The sequence below is a fragment of the Hemiscyllium ocellatum genome, chromosome 17, assembly GCF_020745735.1.
Source record: "Hemiscyllium ocellatum isolate sHemOce1 chromosome 17, sHemOce1.pat.X.cur, whole genome shotgun sequence".
NCBI lineage: Eukaryota > Metazoa > Chordata > Chondrichthyes > Orectolobiformes > Hemiscylliidae > Hemiscyllium > Hemiscyllium ocellatum.
This window is the reverse complement of record NC_083417.1, coordinates 52,348,521-52,367,517: the sequence shown is the minus strand read 5'-3', so window position 1 is coordinate 52,367,517 and position 18,997 is coordinate 52,348,521. Positions and strand designations below refer to the sequence as shown.

Here is an 18,997-nt window from a genome sequence, read left to right as displayed (position 1 = left end):
ATATCAACTGGTTTCCAATGATCATGTTCACTTATTCTGGTTGAATCGAATTAAAAATGATGTGATGTGTTAATTCCAATAGAAAACAGCTATGGCCCACTGATATTTAATCGATTTTAATTCGTTTTGATCAATTCTTCCCTGCTTTCTGGACACTGGTCCCAGCACCAGGGTGAAAGTATTCCATTCCTTACTCTGATATAGTTATCTTGATGGGAACGCTTACAAAAGAAGTGAAAGTTCCCGTATTGTTAAAAAAGGTCTTATGCTATGTTTAACTGTATTTCAGCAAAAACTAAGAGAAGACCATGAAGCTAAACAGACTCAGCTAGATAGCAGATACGAATACATTTTTGAAACTGTGGCAACCTGTCTATCTCTGGAAAGGTTTGATGTTGAAGATGCCATGCTGGAAGGGACTCAAGTAAGCACAACTCTATTTTTGTAGTTGCATAAGTTTTGATTATGTTGTATTTGGGAGATAGATTGCAAAAATTGTGTAACAAGTGGGAATATAAGATAGGAAATATTTGTTCCAGGTACAACATTATGAAAGATGGTCTGATTTGATGCAGATCAATATGTGACTGACTAGGACATGTATGCTGGTTAGCATGACTATGTAAACCAAGTAGAGCAAAACTACATGTGACTTATGCTAAACACCAGATGTTAAAAGTTAGACAGAGTCAAAGCACATTCATTGCTAGTCAGGATTTTATTTCAACTTAAACATCTCACAGCTCCAATGCTGATTTATTAATTCAGCCAAGTGCTCAGCCAATTATTCCTTCATTAATATTTAGTCATTACCTGTTCCTAATTTCCCGTAGCCTTGGAAATGATCACATAACCAAGCCATAACTTTCAGGGAAGTGAAGAAAAAGTTATCATCCTCTAAGGTGGTGGCACACTATGATCCTAAGCAAGATCTGGTATTGAAATACAATGCATCCCAGTAAGACATTGGGGCAGTAGTAGCTCAACATTGGCCCAATGGAGAGGATTGCCCAAAAGCATATGCATCCAGGACTTCGGTTAATGTAGAGTGTAAATATACTCGGATAGAGAAGGAAGATTTGGTCATATCTGGAGTCAGGAAGTTCCACCAATACCTTTACAGATGTAAGTTTGTAATAACAACTGACCATAGACCCTTTTTAGGTCTACTTAAGGAGGACCAGGCAGTGCCACTATAGCTTTAGGCTGAATTTAGCAGTGAGCTCTAATACTAAGTGTGTATAATTACAAGTTGGAACACTGTCCAGGAGGCTAAGTAGCAAATGCAGATGTATTGAGCTGCCGCCTGATGGCAGATACAGCACCGGTGGTATCACCACTGGAAGAGTCATAGTGGTTTTAAATTTTCTGGATATCCAGTCACAGCTGACAATATCAGGCATTGGACCCAGAAAGATCCGGTCCTGGCAAAACCGAAACAGCTGGTGGTTTGGGGGAAACCAAAAGGCCATCACAACCAGAATTGAAAAGCTTTTGGATACAGAGAGACCAGAATCATGGTAGAGGATGGCATGTTGTTATGGGGAGCAAGGGTGATTGTCCCAGGCAAATGTTGCCACCAGACACTGGGGGTAATCCACGAGTTTCCAAAATGAAGATATTGGCGAGAAGTTATGACTGATAAACAGGATCAGATGCAGACATAGCCATGATGGTAAGGCAGTGCCCAGATTGCCAACAGAGACAAAACTTACCTCCAGCAGATTCCCCACATTCAGGGAATGGACAGGTAAACCCTGGACTCAGTTACATATTGGCTATATAGATCCTTCCATGAGCTCAATTGTTTTAGTCATTGTTGACACCCACTCACAGTGGGTTGATATACACACACTTCATTCGTCAAACATGGGGATGTTGATAGAGAAACTGTGAACATTTTTTGCAATACACTGACTCCTGGAAGTGTTGATCACATAACAGGCCATTGTTTACCAGCAGGGAATCTGAGCATTTCCTAAAGTCAAATAGTATTTAATATATAAAGATAGCTCCATACAATCCAATGGTCTGGCAGAAAGGACAGTCCAAATGTTGAAGGTAGGTTTAAAGAAACATCCCACTGCTTCATTTGATACCAAAGTGTCCCAGTTCCTTTTGATTATAGGACCACTCCTCAAGGATAGCTCCAGCAGAGTTGCTAATGGGGAGAAAACTCTGCACAGGTTAAATCTGATCTTTCTGCAGTTGGGGTGTGGGCATACATGAAATGGCATCAGGAACACCAATACCAGACAGAAGACCTGGCTAAGCGAGAGAGATAGCTTAATTCAGAGGACAAACTTTGGTGTAAAAATCATGTGAATGGCCCTGCATGATTAAGAAGCATGGTCAACATGAGGTCAGGTCCAGTGATGTATAAAGTTTGGGTGCGTGCAACAATCCTGAACCAACATATGGACCATATGAAAGCTACAAACTTGCAAACAGTGCGGGTGTAAAGCTCCTTGATAACCTATCCATATTTTGGAATCCATGGGTTCTCCCTCTCCTTCAAGCATTGAAGATACCTTGGAATCTGAGATAGACACAACGGGTGTCAGTGCCTCGATGCCTTTGCCACCTGAAGAAGAGAATGAATTTCTTCTGAGATGGTCCAGGAGCAAGAGATGAGTTACTGTGCATTACACGTCACCTGTATCAGAGGTGGAGTTGGTGGAACCTGACCCAGTGCTAAAATGCCCCAGGAGGAATTATATATAAAAAAAGACTCTGAGGGGAAGGGATGCAGTGATTGTAACTAGGTCAGCCAGGTGGACCTCACAGAATATGAGTTCCCTGATTGGGACTGTTAACCTGGTCCAGTCAGGGAGCCCTGGCTGACAGATAAGAACAATAGTGTCAGACATCCTGCTCACTCCAACAGCTATCTGAGAGAGCTGGATCTGCATCAAGGACTCTCTAGATTTAAATAAAGGGTGACTTTGGTGAAGGGGCACCAGCCCTCTGGAGTTAGTTCACCAAAACTTTATGTATGCCTTGTTTTTCATTTTGACTAAGTTCACAACTTCTCTTGTCATCCAAGGTTCCCAAATCTTGCCATTCATATCCTTCATTTTCATAGGAACAAGCTAGTCCTGAACTCTAATGAACTGGCTTTAAAAGATTTCCACAATCTGGCATGTAGATTGTCAGATCCTGGGGATTTATCAATTTTTAGCCCCATTAATTGTTCCAGTAAAATTTTCTTTCCAATGCTAATTTCCTTCAACTCCTCATTCTCCAGAGACACTAATCCAAGAACTCTCTGGTTACCTTCCTCAGGAAAACAGACGTAAAGAAATCATTTAGTTTCTCTACCATTTCTCTATTATTCATTATAAATTCTCTTGACACAGCCAGTAACGGCCCCACATTCACTTCAGTCAAACATTTCCTTTTAACTTTCTTATAGAAGCATTTACAACCCATTTTGATCCGTTTTGCAGATTGTATTCAAATTCTATTCTACATTTCCTAATCAGTTTCTTGAGCCACCTTTGTTGTTTTCTATAAACTTCCCAATCCTCAGCATGATTGTTATTTCTGGCAACATTACAGGCCTTTTCTTTTAATCTATACAATCCGGAAATTGCTTTGTTAGCCATGGTTGATTGACCATTTTTGAGTTTTTGAACCTTGAAGGAATGTACAATTACAGTAAATCATGGAATCATTCGTTAAAGATATGCATTACCTATGTACAATCATATTGTCTAATATACTTCCAATCAGCCTCACCTATCCATAATTTCCTTTGTTCAGAATTAACACCCTTACTTTCAACCATAACATTTCATTACAAATATAGGATCTAAAATACAGGAGGGAAATAAACAGACAGAGGCTGTTGCTTGATAACTTCAATCTTGGAGATGAAGGAATTAATGTGTTCTTGTTTGTATTTGCCACTGGAAGGTGTGTAGTGAGATTTGAGAAGGCAATTTTGTCATGGATGAAACAGTCTGTGGGAATAGCATGGATGAAAGACCATAAACAACAGAGGAAATTAGGATATCAGAAATCAAAGGTAGAATTGAACAAATCAACAATATGGGATGGCTTATTATAAAATTCCTGTGCTAAGAAGACTTTTGGGTTGAAACTGAACTAAAATACTTCTGAGAATCATTAGTGCCAGGATAATGTGCGTGTGTACATGGAGGGCTTTGCAGAGATTGCAGTTAAGTGCACATTGATGGTTCTGCACAGAAATGATCATATACAATTGCACTGTTTAAACTTGTGACTGGGAGCAGATAATTTAATTCTTAGCCAGAGATGATGCATGGTACATCGGAGCAGAACAGAACATGTGAATAAAGACAAAAAGATGTTTGATTCTATGTTTTTCTTTTTCAGCTGGAACAAATTGAAAAGTTTTTTATTGCTGATGGTAGACAAAGCCTTTTGTTCTTCTATCAGGAAGTGGACCTTCCAGAAACAGGTTATTCTTTACTATATATGATATTGTTTGCAGCACTTAATTCAAAATCCTGTCTCACAAATTATTGAAGTTACATAAATAATCACATTCATTATAGTCAATTGCTACTTTATTTAAAAGCAACTTTGGTTTCTTAGTGCTGTCTTAAAGTTGAGAAGAAAGTCAAGCCCATCATTTCTATTTCACCTTTTATTCTACCCTTTTTAAAATTTTCTTTTCCCTTTACCACTCCTAAACTCCTCTTTACTGTGCCTCCTTTAAAGTGTTGCCATAGTGCCAAGCTTAATTTCTGTTTGATAAGTTTATAGCTTCCTTAAATATCTCTCTTGACTTTTTTGAGGGGCCCAATGAGACAATTGTCATTACCCCCATTCGAGCAGCAACCCTAACTGTTCTATGCTTATGTCTTATCAAGCTTCACATTCAGCACACCCACCGGGGGCCAATCTTGTTGATTTCATCCTTTATCTAAAGCATTCCTTTGAGTGATGGCCTGGCTGATTCTGCCTCTGGATCTGTTAGAGTGATGGATCCATACACCCTTTGGCCCAACTCCTTCATGTCAACCAGATTCCCAAAACTGAACTAGTCTCATTTGCCTAAGAGTGCCCTTATCCCTCTAAATCTTTCCTATCCATGTGCCTATCTAAATATCTTCTACATGTTGTAAGTGTACCAGCCTCTATCACTTCCTCTGACAGCTCATTCCAAATGTGCACCACCTCTTTATGAAAATGTTGCCCCTTGGATACATTTTAAATCTTTTCCTTCTCATCTTAAACCTATGCTCTCTAGTTTTGGACTCCCCTGGGGAAGAAATCTTAGCTATTCACCTTACCTATGCTCCTCATGATTTTATAAACCTTCAAAAAGTCAGCCTGACCCTCCTACACTCTGGGGCAAATATCTCAGCCTATCCAGCCACTTTTTATAAACTCAAACCCTCCAGTCTTGGTAACATCCTTGTAAATCTTTTTTGCGCCCTTTTCAGTTTAGTAACATCCTTCCTATAGCAGGGTGACCAGAATTGTATGCGGTGCTCAAATGTGGCCTTACTGATTCCTTGTACAGCCATAACATGACACCCCAATTCCTGTATTCAATGGTCTGACCAATGAAGACAAGCGTACCAAATGCCATCTTCACCACCCTGTCTACATGTGATTCTTTCAAGGAACTATGTATCTACACACTCGATCTCTCTATTTGACAATACTCCCCAGGTATTGGTAAAAATCCTAACTTGGTTTGTCTTAGCAAAATGCAATATCTCACATTTATCTAAATTAAACTTCACCTGACATTCCTCAGTCCACTAGCCCAGTTGATCAAGATTATGTTATACTCTTAAATAATCTTTTTCACCGTTCACTACACCGCCAATTTTGGTGTTATCTACAACTTAATAACCATGCTTCCTATATTGTCATCCAAATCGTTTATATAAATGACAAACAACAGTGAACTCAGCACTGATCTTCATGGAATACCACTGGTCACAGGCCTGCAGTCTGAATAACAACCCTCTACCACCACCCTCTGTCTCCTACCTTCAAGCTAATTTAGTATCCAATTGGCTAGCTCTCCCTGGATTCCACTTAATCTAATCTTACTAATCAGTCTACCATGTGGAACCTTGTTGAAGGCCTTGCTAAAGTCCATGTAGACAACATCTATCGCACTGACTTCATCTATTGTCTTGGTCATGTCTTCAAAAGACTCAATAAAGTTTGTGAGACACGATTTCCCACGCACAAAGCCATGCTGACTATCCTCAATTAGTCCTTGTCTTTCCAAATGCATGTAGATCCTATCTCTCAGATTCCCCTCCAATGACTTATTCACCTCTGACATCAGGCTTATTTGACTGTAGTTCCCTAGTTTTTCTTTGCAGCCTTTCCCAAATAATGGCACAGCATTAGCCACCCTCCTGTCTTCCAGCACCTCATCCATGGCTGTTGATAACACAAATATCTCAGCTAGAGGCCCTGCAATTTATTCCCTAGCTTCCCACGATGCCCTAGGATATATTTGATCATGTCTCAAGGATTTATCTAACCTTATGCATTTTAAGACCTACAGCACCTCCTCTTCTGTAATGTGGCCTCTATTCAAGACATCATTATTTATTTCCTGAGTTCTCTCCTTTCCACATCTTTCTCCACACTAAAACTGATGCGAAATATTCATTGTGGACCTCATCCATTTACTATGGCTCAACACATAATTGTCCTCGTTGATCTTTAAGGGGCATATTCTCTCCCTAATGTCTCTTTTGCCAATATTCTTCTAGAATTTCTTGGGATTCTCCTTAACCTTATCTACCAAAGCTGAATCATGTCCCCTTTTTCCCCTCTTGATTCTCCTCTTAAGGATACTCTTACACCCCTAAACTCCTCAAGGGATTCGCTTGATCCCAGCTGTCTCTACCTAACATGCGCTCTTTCTTTTCCTCAACCAGAGCCTCAATATTTCTAGTTATCCAATGCTCTCTACTCCAGCCAGTCTTGCCCTTCACATGAATAAGCTGTCTCCACATTGCTTTCTGCAATACTTGTCTTTGACATGGCTTTCAGCATGGAAAAGCTAATCTTTGATGATTATATTGATATTATGGCCTGGACCAATACCTGGCTGAGGGATGTTATCATTTTTCCACATATGTTACATCTGTTGCCAGTTCCAGTGCTAGTTGGAGTACTGTGTGCACAAGCACAAATGCAATGTATTGCATTGTTACATCACTAGCAAGTGATAAAAATGGTACTGCTCATACATTCATGGTGAGGAAACACCAGAGCACTCCTGAAAAATCTTAGAGGCTCCATTGGTTGGGGCATAGTAATGGGGTGGTGGAGTGGTGCAGAACAGGCTGGTAAAGGTGGAAGTGATGGTTCTCCTATTCCACGTTCCTGTTTGTGAAGGATCCTGTCACTATACCTCCTCCCTTGTTTTAAAACTGGACATGCAATTTTGATGAAGATATAACGTTCAAACATAGTGACGTGATCAGGATTTGTACAGATTGATACTGGCAAGCTTGAGATACTCGTGATAGAGAATGATGTCACGGAAGGCTCTGCACATCTGTTGACCACTGGGCATTTGCAGATCAATCTCAGTGCAGTCTTCAATAATGGAATTAATATGGGTGACACATTCAGAGTTGTAGAGTTGTACAGCATGGAAACAGAGTCTTTGGACCAATGGCAATACTCTCAATGTTTGATTAAATTAAGCTGCTACCACTGGCATAGTTCTACTATTTGCTCCACTCTTATTGTCACATTTGCCAAGCAGCTCATCACTAAATTTAGTCACAATCTGTTCTTGTACTCTGTTGTACTTTGTCCTGACACTTCAATTTGTCATCTCACAACTTATTTGAATTCCATGTTCTCTGCTGCCCATCTATTTATCATAAAATTCCCTCAACTACTGGGTGCACAGTGGCCCAGTGGTTAGCACTGCTGCCTCACAGCGCTAGGTTTGATTCCAGCCTCGGTTGACTGTGTGGAGTTTGCACATTCTCCCCATGTCTGCGTGGGTTTCCTCTGGGTGCTCAGGTTTCCTCCTGCAGTTCAAAGATGTGCAGGTTAGGTGGATTGGCCATGCTAAATTGCCCATAGTGTGAGGTGCATTAGTCAGGGGTAACTGTAGGGAAATGAGTCTTGGTGGGTTACTCTTCGGAGGGTCGGTGTGGACTTGTTGGGCTGAAGAGCCTGTTTCCACACTGTGGGGAATCTAATCTAGTCTAATCTAAATGTATCTTCACAGATTTGCTCCCTCAGCAGGCAAGCCTCAGTCATCTTGATTTCCATCAGGTTCTCTCTCCACGAAGTTCACTGCCATCCTGTTCTCCTTTACCTGTTATATAAATTTACCAACTGATACACATAACTAACTCATTGACTTTACCATTTCACGACATCCTTTATTTCAGGCACTGATGACACCTCTTTAAACACTTTCTTGTGTTGCTGTCCAGAGAATCATAGAATCCCTACAGTGTGGAAGCAGGCCATTCAGCTCACTGAGTCCACACCAACTCTCTGAAGAGCATCTAACCCAGACCCAACCCCATCCCTGTAATCCTGCATTTCCCATGGCTAATCTACCTAACGTACACATCCCTGGATGCTATGGGCAATTTAGCATTGTCAATCCACCTAACCTGCACATTACTGGGCTGTTGGAAGAAACTGGAGCACCCAAAGGAAACCCCTGTAGACTCTGTGAGAATGTGCAAACTCCACTTAGACAGTCACCCTAGGGTGGAATGAAACCTGTGTCCCTGGTTCCGTGGGGCAGCAGTGCTAAGCACTGAGTCATTATGCCCCTCCACTCACAACCCATGCCTCTTACCAATCCTTCTGTGTTCACCAATGGGAGAAAAAAGCTCTTCACTTCCCCCCCACTCCCCATCTCTTCGTTTACAGCTGTGTTATTGAAATACCGACGATCTAATCTTTGAACCTTGACGTAGAACCGTAAAGTATAGGAACAGGCACTTGTTGACCTATGTTGTCTAATGGTTAAGCAATGCTTTGATTTTAAAAATTCTCATCAGAGCTTTCAAATAACTTTCTGGTATTGCCCTTTCCAATCTCTGTAAACTCCGTTAGCTTACAACTCTCCAAGATCTTTGGCTCTTCTATCAGTTTGTACATCCCCAATTGGGATTTTAGGATGAGGATGCTTTCAATTGCCAAGACTCTGATATCAGAAATCTCTCCTTAAACCTCTTTGACTGTCCTTCTCTCTTACCTCTGTTAAGACGTTGGGTAAAAACTAATTATTTGATCAAGCTTTTGGTCATCTTTCCTAACATGTCTTTATGTGGTTCAGTGTCAAATTTGTTTAATAATGCTGCTGTGAAACACCTTGCAACTCTTTTAATATGATATATAACTTCAAATTGTAGTTACTTGAGCTTTAATCCATGCTTCTTTTGAATAGTCCCTCATGATCAATTTAAGACCCATTAATAAGAGACTACGGAACTGATGAAATTAATATGTTATAAGGAGAAAGCTAAAGAGATGTGGAAAAATAGCCTTTCAAGGATGGGAATAGCTAAATAAAATCTAAATAGTAAATTCTGAATGGCTAACTAGTTTTTAATTTAAGTTTTGGTGTATTTCAGATTGTTTACAATAGCATTAAACCGTCTGTTTTGAATCATCTGTATATGTAATACAATTTGATGTTAATTTTGATGAAATGCATATACTTTATAAATACTCATTATTTTTTGGAATTTAAATCTTAAATTACTTCTGTGAAATACTTTATTTAAAATAATGGGCAGAAACTCCTTCTGAAACAATAGCTAAATCCAGCAATTGTCAGAAATCACTTGATTGCAGACTGCTATGGTTTTAATGGAAAGAAATTTATACTGTAGTCTTTGCAATTGGTAGGGTAACATTGTATAGTCATTGGGTTTGTTTTCAGTTCAGAGAATGTAAGGTTGAGCAAGTTTTTTACAATTCAGTTCAGAAGACACCAGAGTTGGATTTAGAAGCAAGCCTAGTTTCTCTCAGAGAAGGAGTTCAGGGCAAGTTCATGGGAGAAATTGCCTCAGCAGAAGTGTTTGATTTGTGAAATTTCTAAACCAGGTGAGAAAGTTTAGATTCTTGATTTGTAAAAAATTCAAGTTGGCATTCTTGGAAAAGACTCATCAAGTTGTCTTCATAGTCCATTGTAATCAGCCTGAATCCTAAAGAGTTGAGATGGGAGTGTGATTTCCTAGTTTTGGTTTCTGTAATTGATAGTGTTGGGGAGCAGTTTGAGTCCTTGTTTTCTGTTTTGAGATCTTTCTGGGAGTGTTCTATATTTAGCTTTTTTTAAACTTTTTTTCCTATAATAAACTTCTGATTTGTGATGAAGAAAAATATGCAGCTTTGTGTGAATATGTCTCAGAGATGAACCATCATGTTAACTAACTAAACAACATCTATCAAACCAGATTTCATCCTGGCATCTGATTTGTCCACTATCACTGGAGTCATAACAATATTATGATCAAATCATTATTAAGTATTGAATCACTGTTAGTACTAATGAATAATTTCAGGGCAGGTTTAGGCACATATTGTTTTCAACAATTGTTTGAATTTATTTTCTAGTTGTTCTCGGGGCAAGCGGACCCATGCCAGGCTCTTCAAGCTATGGTAAAGTGTTAAAGCTGTTTCTTACTGATGGCAAGCAAGCTGCTTTGACTGGAATTTGTATTGCCTTTCTACGAGGCAATACCAACAGAGCTATCACATGTGAAAACATATACAGGGTAAATTTTGAAAAAAAAAAGTCATTCTGGTCTTGTGATTATTTCAGGATTTTGATACAGTGACTGTATTGTGTCTCCAAGTCAAGATGGTTTATAGCTCAAATGTAATGCTATCTGAGTACATTCTAGCCTTGTCCTGTAGATGCTGGAGATTGCAGGTTCAGAAGGTGCTGTCAAAGAAATCTTGAAGAGTCACTGCCGTATATTCTGTGGCTAACAAATTGCAGCTACTGTAAACTGATAAAAGAAGTGACCATATTTAGATTTATGGATTAAAATGTCAATTAAAAGGAATTCCTTGTATTGGATAATGTTGAGCTTCCTGAGTGTTATTGGATCTGCATCTCTCTCCAATGAATAATATTCCAATGCACTCTTAATTTATGCCATATAAGCAGTGAAGAGGCTTTGCAATATTTTGATTTGCAATTCATAGAGTGTATTTGGGACATTTTATCAAACAGTATGTTGTGAGCCAATCAGGAATAAAGATATTTTAGATTTGGCGATGTCTAATGAGGCAGATTCAATAAGTGATGTCAGAGTAAAAGATCCCCTAGAAAACTATGAACACAACGTGGAAGAATTTAATATTCAGTTTGGGAGGGAGGAATATGTGTCAGAAACAACTGTGCTAAACACTAAGTAAGGGTACTTACAAAGGAATGAGGGAAGGCCTATCTAAAATGGACTGGAAAGCTGTTTGGTGGCAAAGACAGTTGAGAACAAATGGCAAATTTTTAAAGAAATAGTTCATGGTTCACAACAAAGATATCATTATTAGCAATCACTGGCTAACAGGTATGACTGTCCACCTAGGAAATTCCTTGTCACTGATCAAAGGTATATCCCTTTGAGAAAGAAGGATTCTGGGAAAGGGATAAGCCAACCATGATTAACAGGGAAGTTAAGGCTAGCACCAAATTTAAAGAAAAATATACAGGGATTGTGAAAGTCTTAAAAAATCAAAAATACCCCAATACAATAGAGAGACAAGATAAAGTTTGAGGGTAAACTTGTAAGTAATGTCAAGATGGATAATCTGAGCTTCTTCAAATATATAAAAAGTAAGACACAGACCAATGTTAATATAAGTCCCTTAGAGAAGGAGGTTAGGTATATAATAATGGGAAACCAGAAAATGTTGAATGAGTTGAACATATACTTTGTAGCCATCTTCACAGTAGAAGACACTAATAATATTTCAAAATTGCCAAACAGTTAAGAAGCAAAATGGAGAGGAAATAATAAATAAATAGCACTAGAAAAGAAATGCAAGGGTAACTATTGGGGCTAAATACTAATATGAACCTTCAACTTGAAGGGATGCATGTAAGATATTCCAAGATTTTCCAATGCATTTGATAAGACACTACACATCAGGCTGCTTAATAGGATAAGAGCCCCTGGTGTTGGAGTTAGTGTATTAACAAGGATAGAGGACTGGCTAACTAAAAGAAGACAGAGAATTGACGTTATGGATGTATTTTCAGGAAGGCAACCTGTAACTAGTGGAGTGCCACAGGAGTCAGTGCTGGGGCCATAGCAGTTTACAACATATATTAAAGACCTGGATGAGGAAAATGAAAGTATTGGAATAAAGTTTGTGATGAAACAAAAGTAGTTGGGAAGGCAAGTTAGCAGGATAATTCCTGCAGAGGAAAAAGACAGGCTAAGTAAATGGGCAAAAACTTGGCAACTAGAATATAAGGCAGAAGAACATGCGAATGCGACCTTTGGCAAGAAGAATAGAGGAGCTGAATGTTAATTAAATGGAGATAAACTGCAAAAAGCTACAAAACAGTGGGTTTTGGGAGTCCTCATACATGAATCATAAAACACTGGCATACAATTTCAGCAAATATTAGGAATGGCAAATAGAATGTTGACCTTTATTTCAAAGGAAATGAAGTATAAAAACAGTGACATATTCTTAAAACTATACAAGACACTAATCAGACCACAGCTGGAATACTGTGGACAGTTTTGGAACCCTTACCTAAGGAAATTTATACCAGAATAGGAGGCAGTCTATAAAAGATTCACTGGGTTGAGTAGGTTGGGCCTGTACTCATAGAAGTTTACAAGAATGAGAAGCAACTTTGTTAAATGTGCAAGATTCTTACGGCACTTAGCAGGGTGGGTGCAAAGAGGCTGTTTTCCCTTGTGGGAGAGTCTCGGACCAGAGGGCATAATCTCAGAATAACGAATCGCCCATTCAAGATGGAGATAAGAACAAATTTCTTTTTCAGAGGGTAGTGAGTCTATGGAACTCTTTACTGCAGACATTGGGTTGTTAAGTACGTTCAAGGCTAAGATAGGTCGATTTTTAATCATTAAGATAATCAAGGGTGATGGGGAAAAGGTAGGAAAGTGGAGTTGTGGAAGATCTCATGTGGCATAATTATTCCTTGCTGTTAATTAGTCCCAGGTTTTGCAGCATGCTGCATAGATTGTTCAGATAATGTATCAGTGTGCAATCAGGAAGAGCAGCTTCACAGCTGACATTATACTGGAGAGAAGCACTGATTGATGAAGCACTGAGAGTGGTTGGGCGTGAGACACTACCATGAAGGATTCCTTCAATAAGGTGAGGTATTTTGTATTCGAAGAATCACAATCATTTTCCTCTCCAATCACTGAAGGATTTCATTCTGATCCTAAGTGAATTCAGTTTTACAGGTTTCTCTGGAGTCACAGAAAAACACTGACGAGACATCATTCTCATGCAGCAAAAATGAAAATACATTTTATACAATGACTAATTAATTCTACAAGAATTCGAGTTGAAGCTGACATACAGAAATGTAAAGCAGCAGTTTATTTTCCCCAGAACTCATGAATTTAAATGGAACCATGTGAAGGAAGGTTTACTGGAAAGACAGCACATTGCTGAATATTTGCTGAATATCAAGGGAGCTGGACATGAAAATTTATTCACTGGAACTATTATTATGAATTAATTTAGAGTTTAGTCTCACTCTGAAAGTAATTTTTTAACATCTCTAAAAAAAATATAAGGAGATGTTCCCAAAAATAAATTATTCTAAATCTTCCCTGGAATATTGTTTTCAGCACCTTGAATATTTGTGGAAGTGAAATCCTTGTCAGTATTTTTTCTGGTAAACAAATTAGTTCACTTATATAAAAATTCTCTCTGTACTTTAATAAATTAATTAAATTTAAATAACTAAAGGATATATTAAAATGTAGCAGAAAACACTTGTGTTCAAATGTATCAGTGTTTCAGATGTTCCTCAGAATTGTTCCTTCTCTGCAGCTGTTATTTTACCAGAGACAAAAAAAAACTGCAGATGCTGGAATCCAAAGTAGATAAGCAGGAGGCTGGAAGAACACAGCAAGTCAGGCAGCATCTGGAGGTGGAAAAATCGACATTTCATGTGTAACCCTTTTTCAGGACTAGGGGTGTGTGTAGGGGAAGCTGCAGATAAAAGGGGAAGTGGGGCAGGGTGGTGAAGTGGGGATAAGTGAAGACAGGCAAAGGGTACAACCCGGTTGGTCAATGGGAGGAATGAATCTGGTAGGTGGCTGGGAGGAGTGGAAGGGAAGGGGAGGGGCTGGGAAGGGAGTTAGAGGAAGGGAAGGGACGTTATTTGAAATTGGAGAGCTCAATGTTGAGTCCTCTGGGCTGTAGGCTGCTGAGGCAGAAGATGAGATGTTGTTACACAATTTGTGGTTTGATTCATTGTGGCAATGGAGGAGGCCAAGGATGGTCATGTCAGAAAGGGATTGGGAAGGGGAATTAAAATGGGCAGTGACTGGGAGGTCTGGTTGGCTCCTCCAGGCCTGGCTGAGATGCTCGGTGAATCATTCCCTAAGTTTACATTTGGTCTCCCCGATGTAGAGAATTCCATATTGGGAGAACCTGATGTGGTAAACTTGGTTGGAAGAGAGACAGGTGAACCTCTGTCTTACCTGGAAGGACTGTTTGTGGCCCTAATGGAGATGGGGTGGGGGTGGGGTGGTGTGCCAGCTGATTTTGCATCTTTTCCGGTTGCAGGGAAGGTACCTGGGTATTTGGGGGGTGTTGGTGGGGAGAGTTGTGCAAACCAAGGATTGTCAAAGGGAACGGTCCTTGCGGAAGGCAGAGGGGAGTGTGGGGAGGACAAGGTATTCTTGATGGTGGGGTCTAGTTGGAGTTGGCAAAAGTGTTTAAGGATGATGCGTTGGATGTGGAGACTGGTGGGCTGATAGGGGAGGACAAGGGGGACCTGTCTTTATTGCATTGGGGGCGCAGTTTAGAGCAATGGAATGGGGAATGGAGGTGGTGCAGTGGAGGGCTGTCTAAATGACAGAGAGAGGAAAAGCAAATTGTTCAAAATAGGTAGACATCTGGAATGCTTGGGAGGGGAATGTCTCCTCGTCTGAGCAGATGAGGCAGAGGCGGAGGAATTGGGAGAACGGAAGGAGTTCTTGCAGGGTACTGAGAGGGAGGAGATGTAGTCCAGGTAGTCATGAGAGTCCGTGTGTGTGTGTGTGTAGTAAATGTCCATCTGGAGACTGTCACCAGAGATGAAAATGGAAAGGTCAAGAAAGCGGAGAAAATGTCTGAGATGGACCAAGTGAATTTGAAGGCGGGGTGGAAGCTGTGGGCAAAGTCAATGAACTGTTCCAGGTTAGCCTGGGTGCAGGACGCTACACTGATGCAATCATTGATGTAATGGCGGAAGAGTTGGGGCACAGCGTAAGTATTGAAGAGGAACTATTTGACCTAGCCAGCAAAGAGGCGAGTATAGCTGGGGCCCAACCAGGTGCTCATTGCCACCCCCTGGATTTGGAGGAAGAGGGAGTGTTAAAGGAAAAGTTATTCAGGGTGAGGCCTCCGCCATCCCCTTTATCTGCTCCTCCCTCTATACCCATTCCCAGTCCTGAAGAAGGGTTACACCAGAAATGTTGACTTCTCTATCTCCTGATGCTGCCTGGCTTGCTGTATTTTTCCAGCCTCCTGCCTGTCTATTTTGTTACTTCACCAGAAGCACAGCTGAATCCTATTTGGTTGGTAAAGTAATGCTAATGGAGTGGGAGCAACTCTGAGGAATTTTGATTCTTGTTGAGAGTCATTTTAGCACAAAAGCAAAAACTATGAATGTTGGAAATCTGAAATAAAACCAGAAAAACTTGGAAATACTGAACTCAGATAGAGAGACAGAAAAGCAGAGTTAATGTTTCAAGACTGATCTTTTTGATCAGAGACAATGGAAGGTCATCAGCTTGAAAAATGAATCCTGTTTCTCTCCCCACAGACTAAAGGAGAATAATTTTGACCCTACTGTTACTTAATTCTGTTTGACCCCAAATTTTAAAGTTTTGATTTATTTTTATTTGTTCATGTGGACAAATAAATGTGGATGTCTCTGGATAGGCCAGCATTTATCTCGGATCCCTAATTGCCTGCGAGAAGGCAGTGATGAGTTGCCTTCTTGAACCACATGGGTAGAGGTGAGGGGGTAGATTTTAGGTACACTCACTGTTTAGAACAGAATTCCAGCACTTGATCCATAAAATAATGGCAATGTAGTTCCAAGTCAGGATGAGGTGTAGCTTGGAGGATAATTTGCAATTCACTGCAATATAATTAATTGTTTTGATTTTTAAAAATCTTTTACTTTATAATTTCAGAATATAAGCTGATGATGTGTAACCTTGTATGGGAATGAAGAGAAAATTAAAATTCATCTCTCGCTTTCTTTCAATTTTTCTTTCTGTACTTCCCCAAGTCTCACATTCCACAGGTATGATGTTAAAGGAGCCTAAATCATATGGGCTATGGTGAGAAACGTGGTAGAATTACATGAGAAGTCCAGTGAGGCCTATGTTGATATTGGGAACAACTTGAATCTTTCTTGCAAGGCCCAGGTATCAAGAAGAGATTTTCACTGGGAAGTGAAGTATTGCCTGTTTGGTGGCATTATGTTTGCTAATGACCTTAGTAATGATGCATCTCACCCTTTCCAGCTGAGCAAACTGGATGCCAAGTATTCTTGAAATGGAAGTCAGAGTGGATAGTAGGTGACTTCAATTTGCTGCTTGCTCCAAAGGACCTCCATGTTGGAAACCAGGCACCAACATCTTAGGGCATGATCCATGGATATCAGCTGTGCACACCATCATCCATTGGCATCTGGCATGTGCCAGCTTCTAAGAAGCAGCATTGCCCATCTCTGATTCATTTCGGGAACACTTCAGCACTTTAGTGCTACACCTTGGGATGCAATGGAAACTACTGAAATGTTGCAGCAAGGACACTGTGTGCTCAGGGACACACACCCAGCTCACAGACTGGATCAGACTGCATCTCTGGGCTGTTTGCTTGTTCTCTTAGTGCTCCCACTTCGAACATACCAGAATGCTCATGGCATCCTTGCCTTGCCTTTCTGTGCCTTGACCATCAGCCAAATATATAAGGCTCACAGTTTGGCTGTAATACCTTGCCATTAAACATAGACACAAAGCCAGGAAGTTTGTTATGATTGTTAGTGGGATTCAGTCAAGTAAAGAGAGCTAGCCTTTGGTCTTGGGTCCTGGCACAATATGTCAAGAATAGCCTTGATACCAGTCCAGGAGCTTGGACACAGTTAGCTTCTTGGGGTGATCAGAGTCAGGGTCTTCTTGTGGTGAGGAGCATAATTTCAGGCTTCTTGACTGCTTCTGTCCTATTGTTGGCTATTTTGCTCCTGAATTGAAAGAGAGAGAGAGAGAGAAAGAGAGAGAGAGAGATAGATAAGGAAGATGAAAGTCAATGGTACAGCCATTACCTTTGGTGCAGATGAGGAGGTAGCATGCGGGCAGTCAGGGTTACTGGCTTTTGGGGTTGAGGTAGGTGACTGAATGTGAGAAGATGTTTCAGATAACAGAGAGAATGGAGGAAGCTGATCTAGCGACAAAGCTCATTGACCTTCTTCCAAATTGTTCTCCAGACAATTGAGACTGTATCTGGGCAGCAACCTTGGACCAGGCTGGCACGGTTTGGTTTTTTTGACCTCCTTTGCTGGTCCTGGTGAAGGGAAATATCCTGCCTTTGCACCGTCAGTCCACCAGGACCTCCAGTTCTCTGCCCACAAAGCAAGGCACTGATTTTGCCTCTGTGTCATTTCAGGGACAAGCATCAAGAAACGTACAGGGCAGCTGCGCACTAGCAACACTTGTTTTGCTGTACAACAGCTTTTTTTAAAGATGGTGCCAGTGATACTAGTCAACCCTGGGTTATACTAGCATTGGGAAGTTGTTCTGGGCATGGGGGTGTTGGTGGACTGGGGCTAGCTCCGGGTAAGAGAGGCACCGAAGATGTGGGGTGTGAAGTTATCAAAGCAAACCACAGATGCTGCCAGACCTGCCAAGTTTCTCCAGCATTTTTGGAGTTAATGAGGCATGTTTGGTAAGATACAGCAAGAGATCTCGTTGGGCCTTGCACAGAGCATTCTCCAGGAGACCTGAGTAAATTAGTCAAAAATAGTAAGATACAGCTCCTTCTCTCTTTCACTTTCTGTTTGTACTTCATTCTGTCTCCCTCTTTATTTCTTCTATATGGCTCATGCAGTTTCATTGTCCAATCTATAGCCAGATCTTTCAATCATTTTCTTGCAGTCCCTTCCTCTGTTAAAGAACAACCCACTCTCCTTTCATTTGCTCTTCATGCATTATGAAGTACTAACTGAACTGTAGTACATTTATCTAGAAAGTCACATTTTTTTTGTACTAGTTGATAAGTGTCTTTTTTCTTTTAAGTAAACATCTTTTATTTTCTAGGAAGTAAGTTTCAGTGTCTTGGATGCTGGAAGAATTGGATTGTTGAAATCTGTTGAACAACTGTTGGGTGATGCATTTTTACCAGTGCTGAAGAATATGAATCAAGGATGGGGACAGTTGAACAAGCCTGAATCTATGACAATTAGACAAGAATTTTTGAATTCACTGGATGGGTTCATCAACACACTCTCTGCAGCACAGCAGAATCTGGCTAAAGAGGTAAAAAATCTAATCTGTTCTAAAAATTTTGTCCACTTAGCAGAACAAATAATGAAGGAAAAGAATGGACCACAGCTGTGGAGAAAGAATAGGGTATGGTAAAGTGTGATGTGGACATGATTGGCAGAATGACCACATCTTGCATTGTAATTTTCTATGGTCCTCTCCAAAATTGCGTATTATTTAGTGAATGGGGTGTAGTAACATAGTGGTTGTTAGTGAAGCAGTAATCCAGAAATCTGGAATAAATCAAATGCTGGCAAATAGTATTA

At 40.3% G+C, this 18,997-nt stretch overlaps 1 protein-coding gene across 1 annotated transcript in view; it reads left to right on the top strand.

Annotated features, from left to right (window-relative positions):
* Positions 1–265: 265 nt before the first annotated feature.
* LOC132824077 (dynein axonemal heavy chain 5-like) overlaps positions 266–18,997 on the top strand; it is a 285,827-nt gene continuing 267,095 nt past the window's right edge. Inside the window, 4 exon segments of the mRNA XM_060838346.1 lie at positions 266–424; positions 4,363–4,447; positions 10,579–10,739; positions 18,507–18,725. Of these exon segments, the coding sequence (XP_060694329.1) occupies positions 266–424; positions 4,363–4,447; positions 10,579–10,739; positions 18,507–18,725 (624 nt within the window).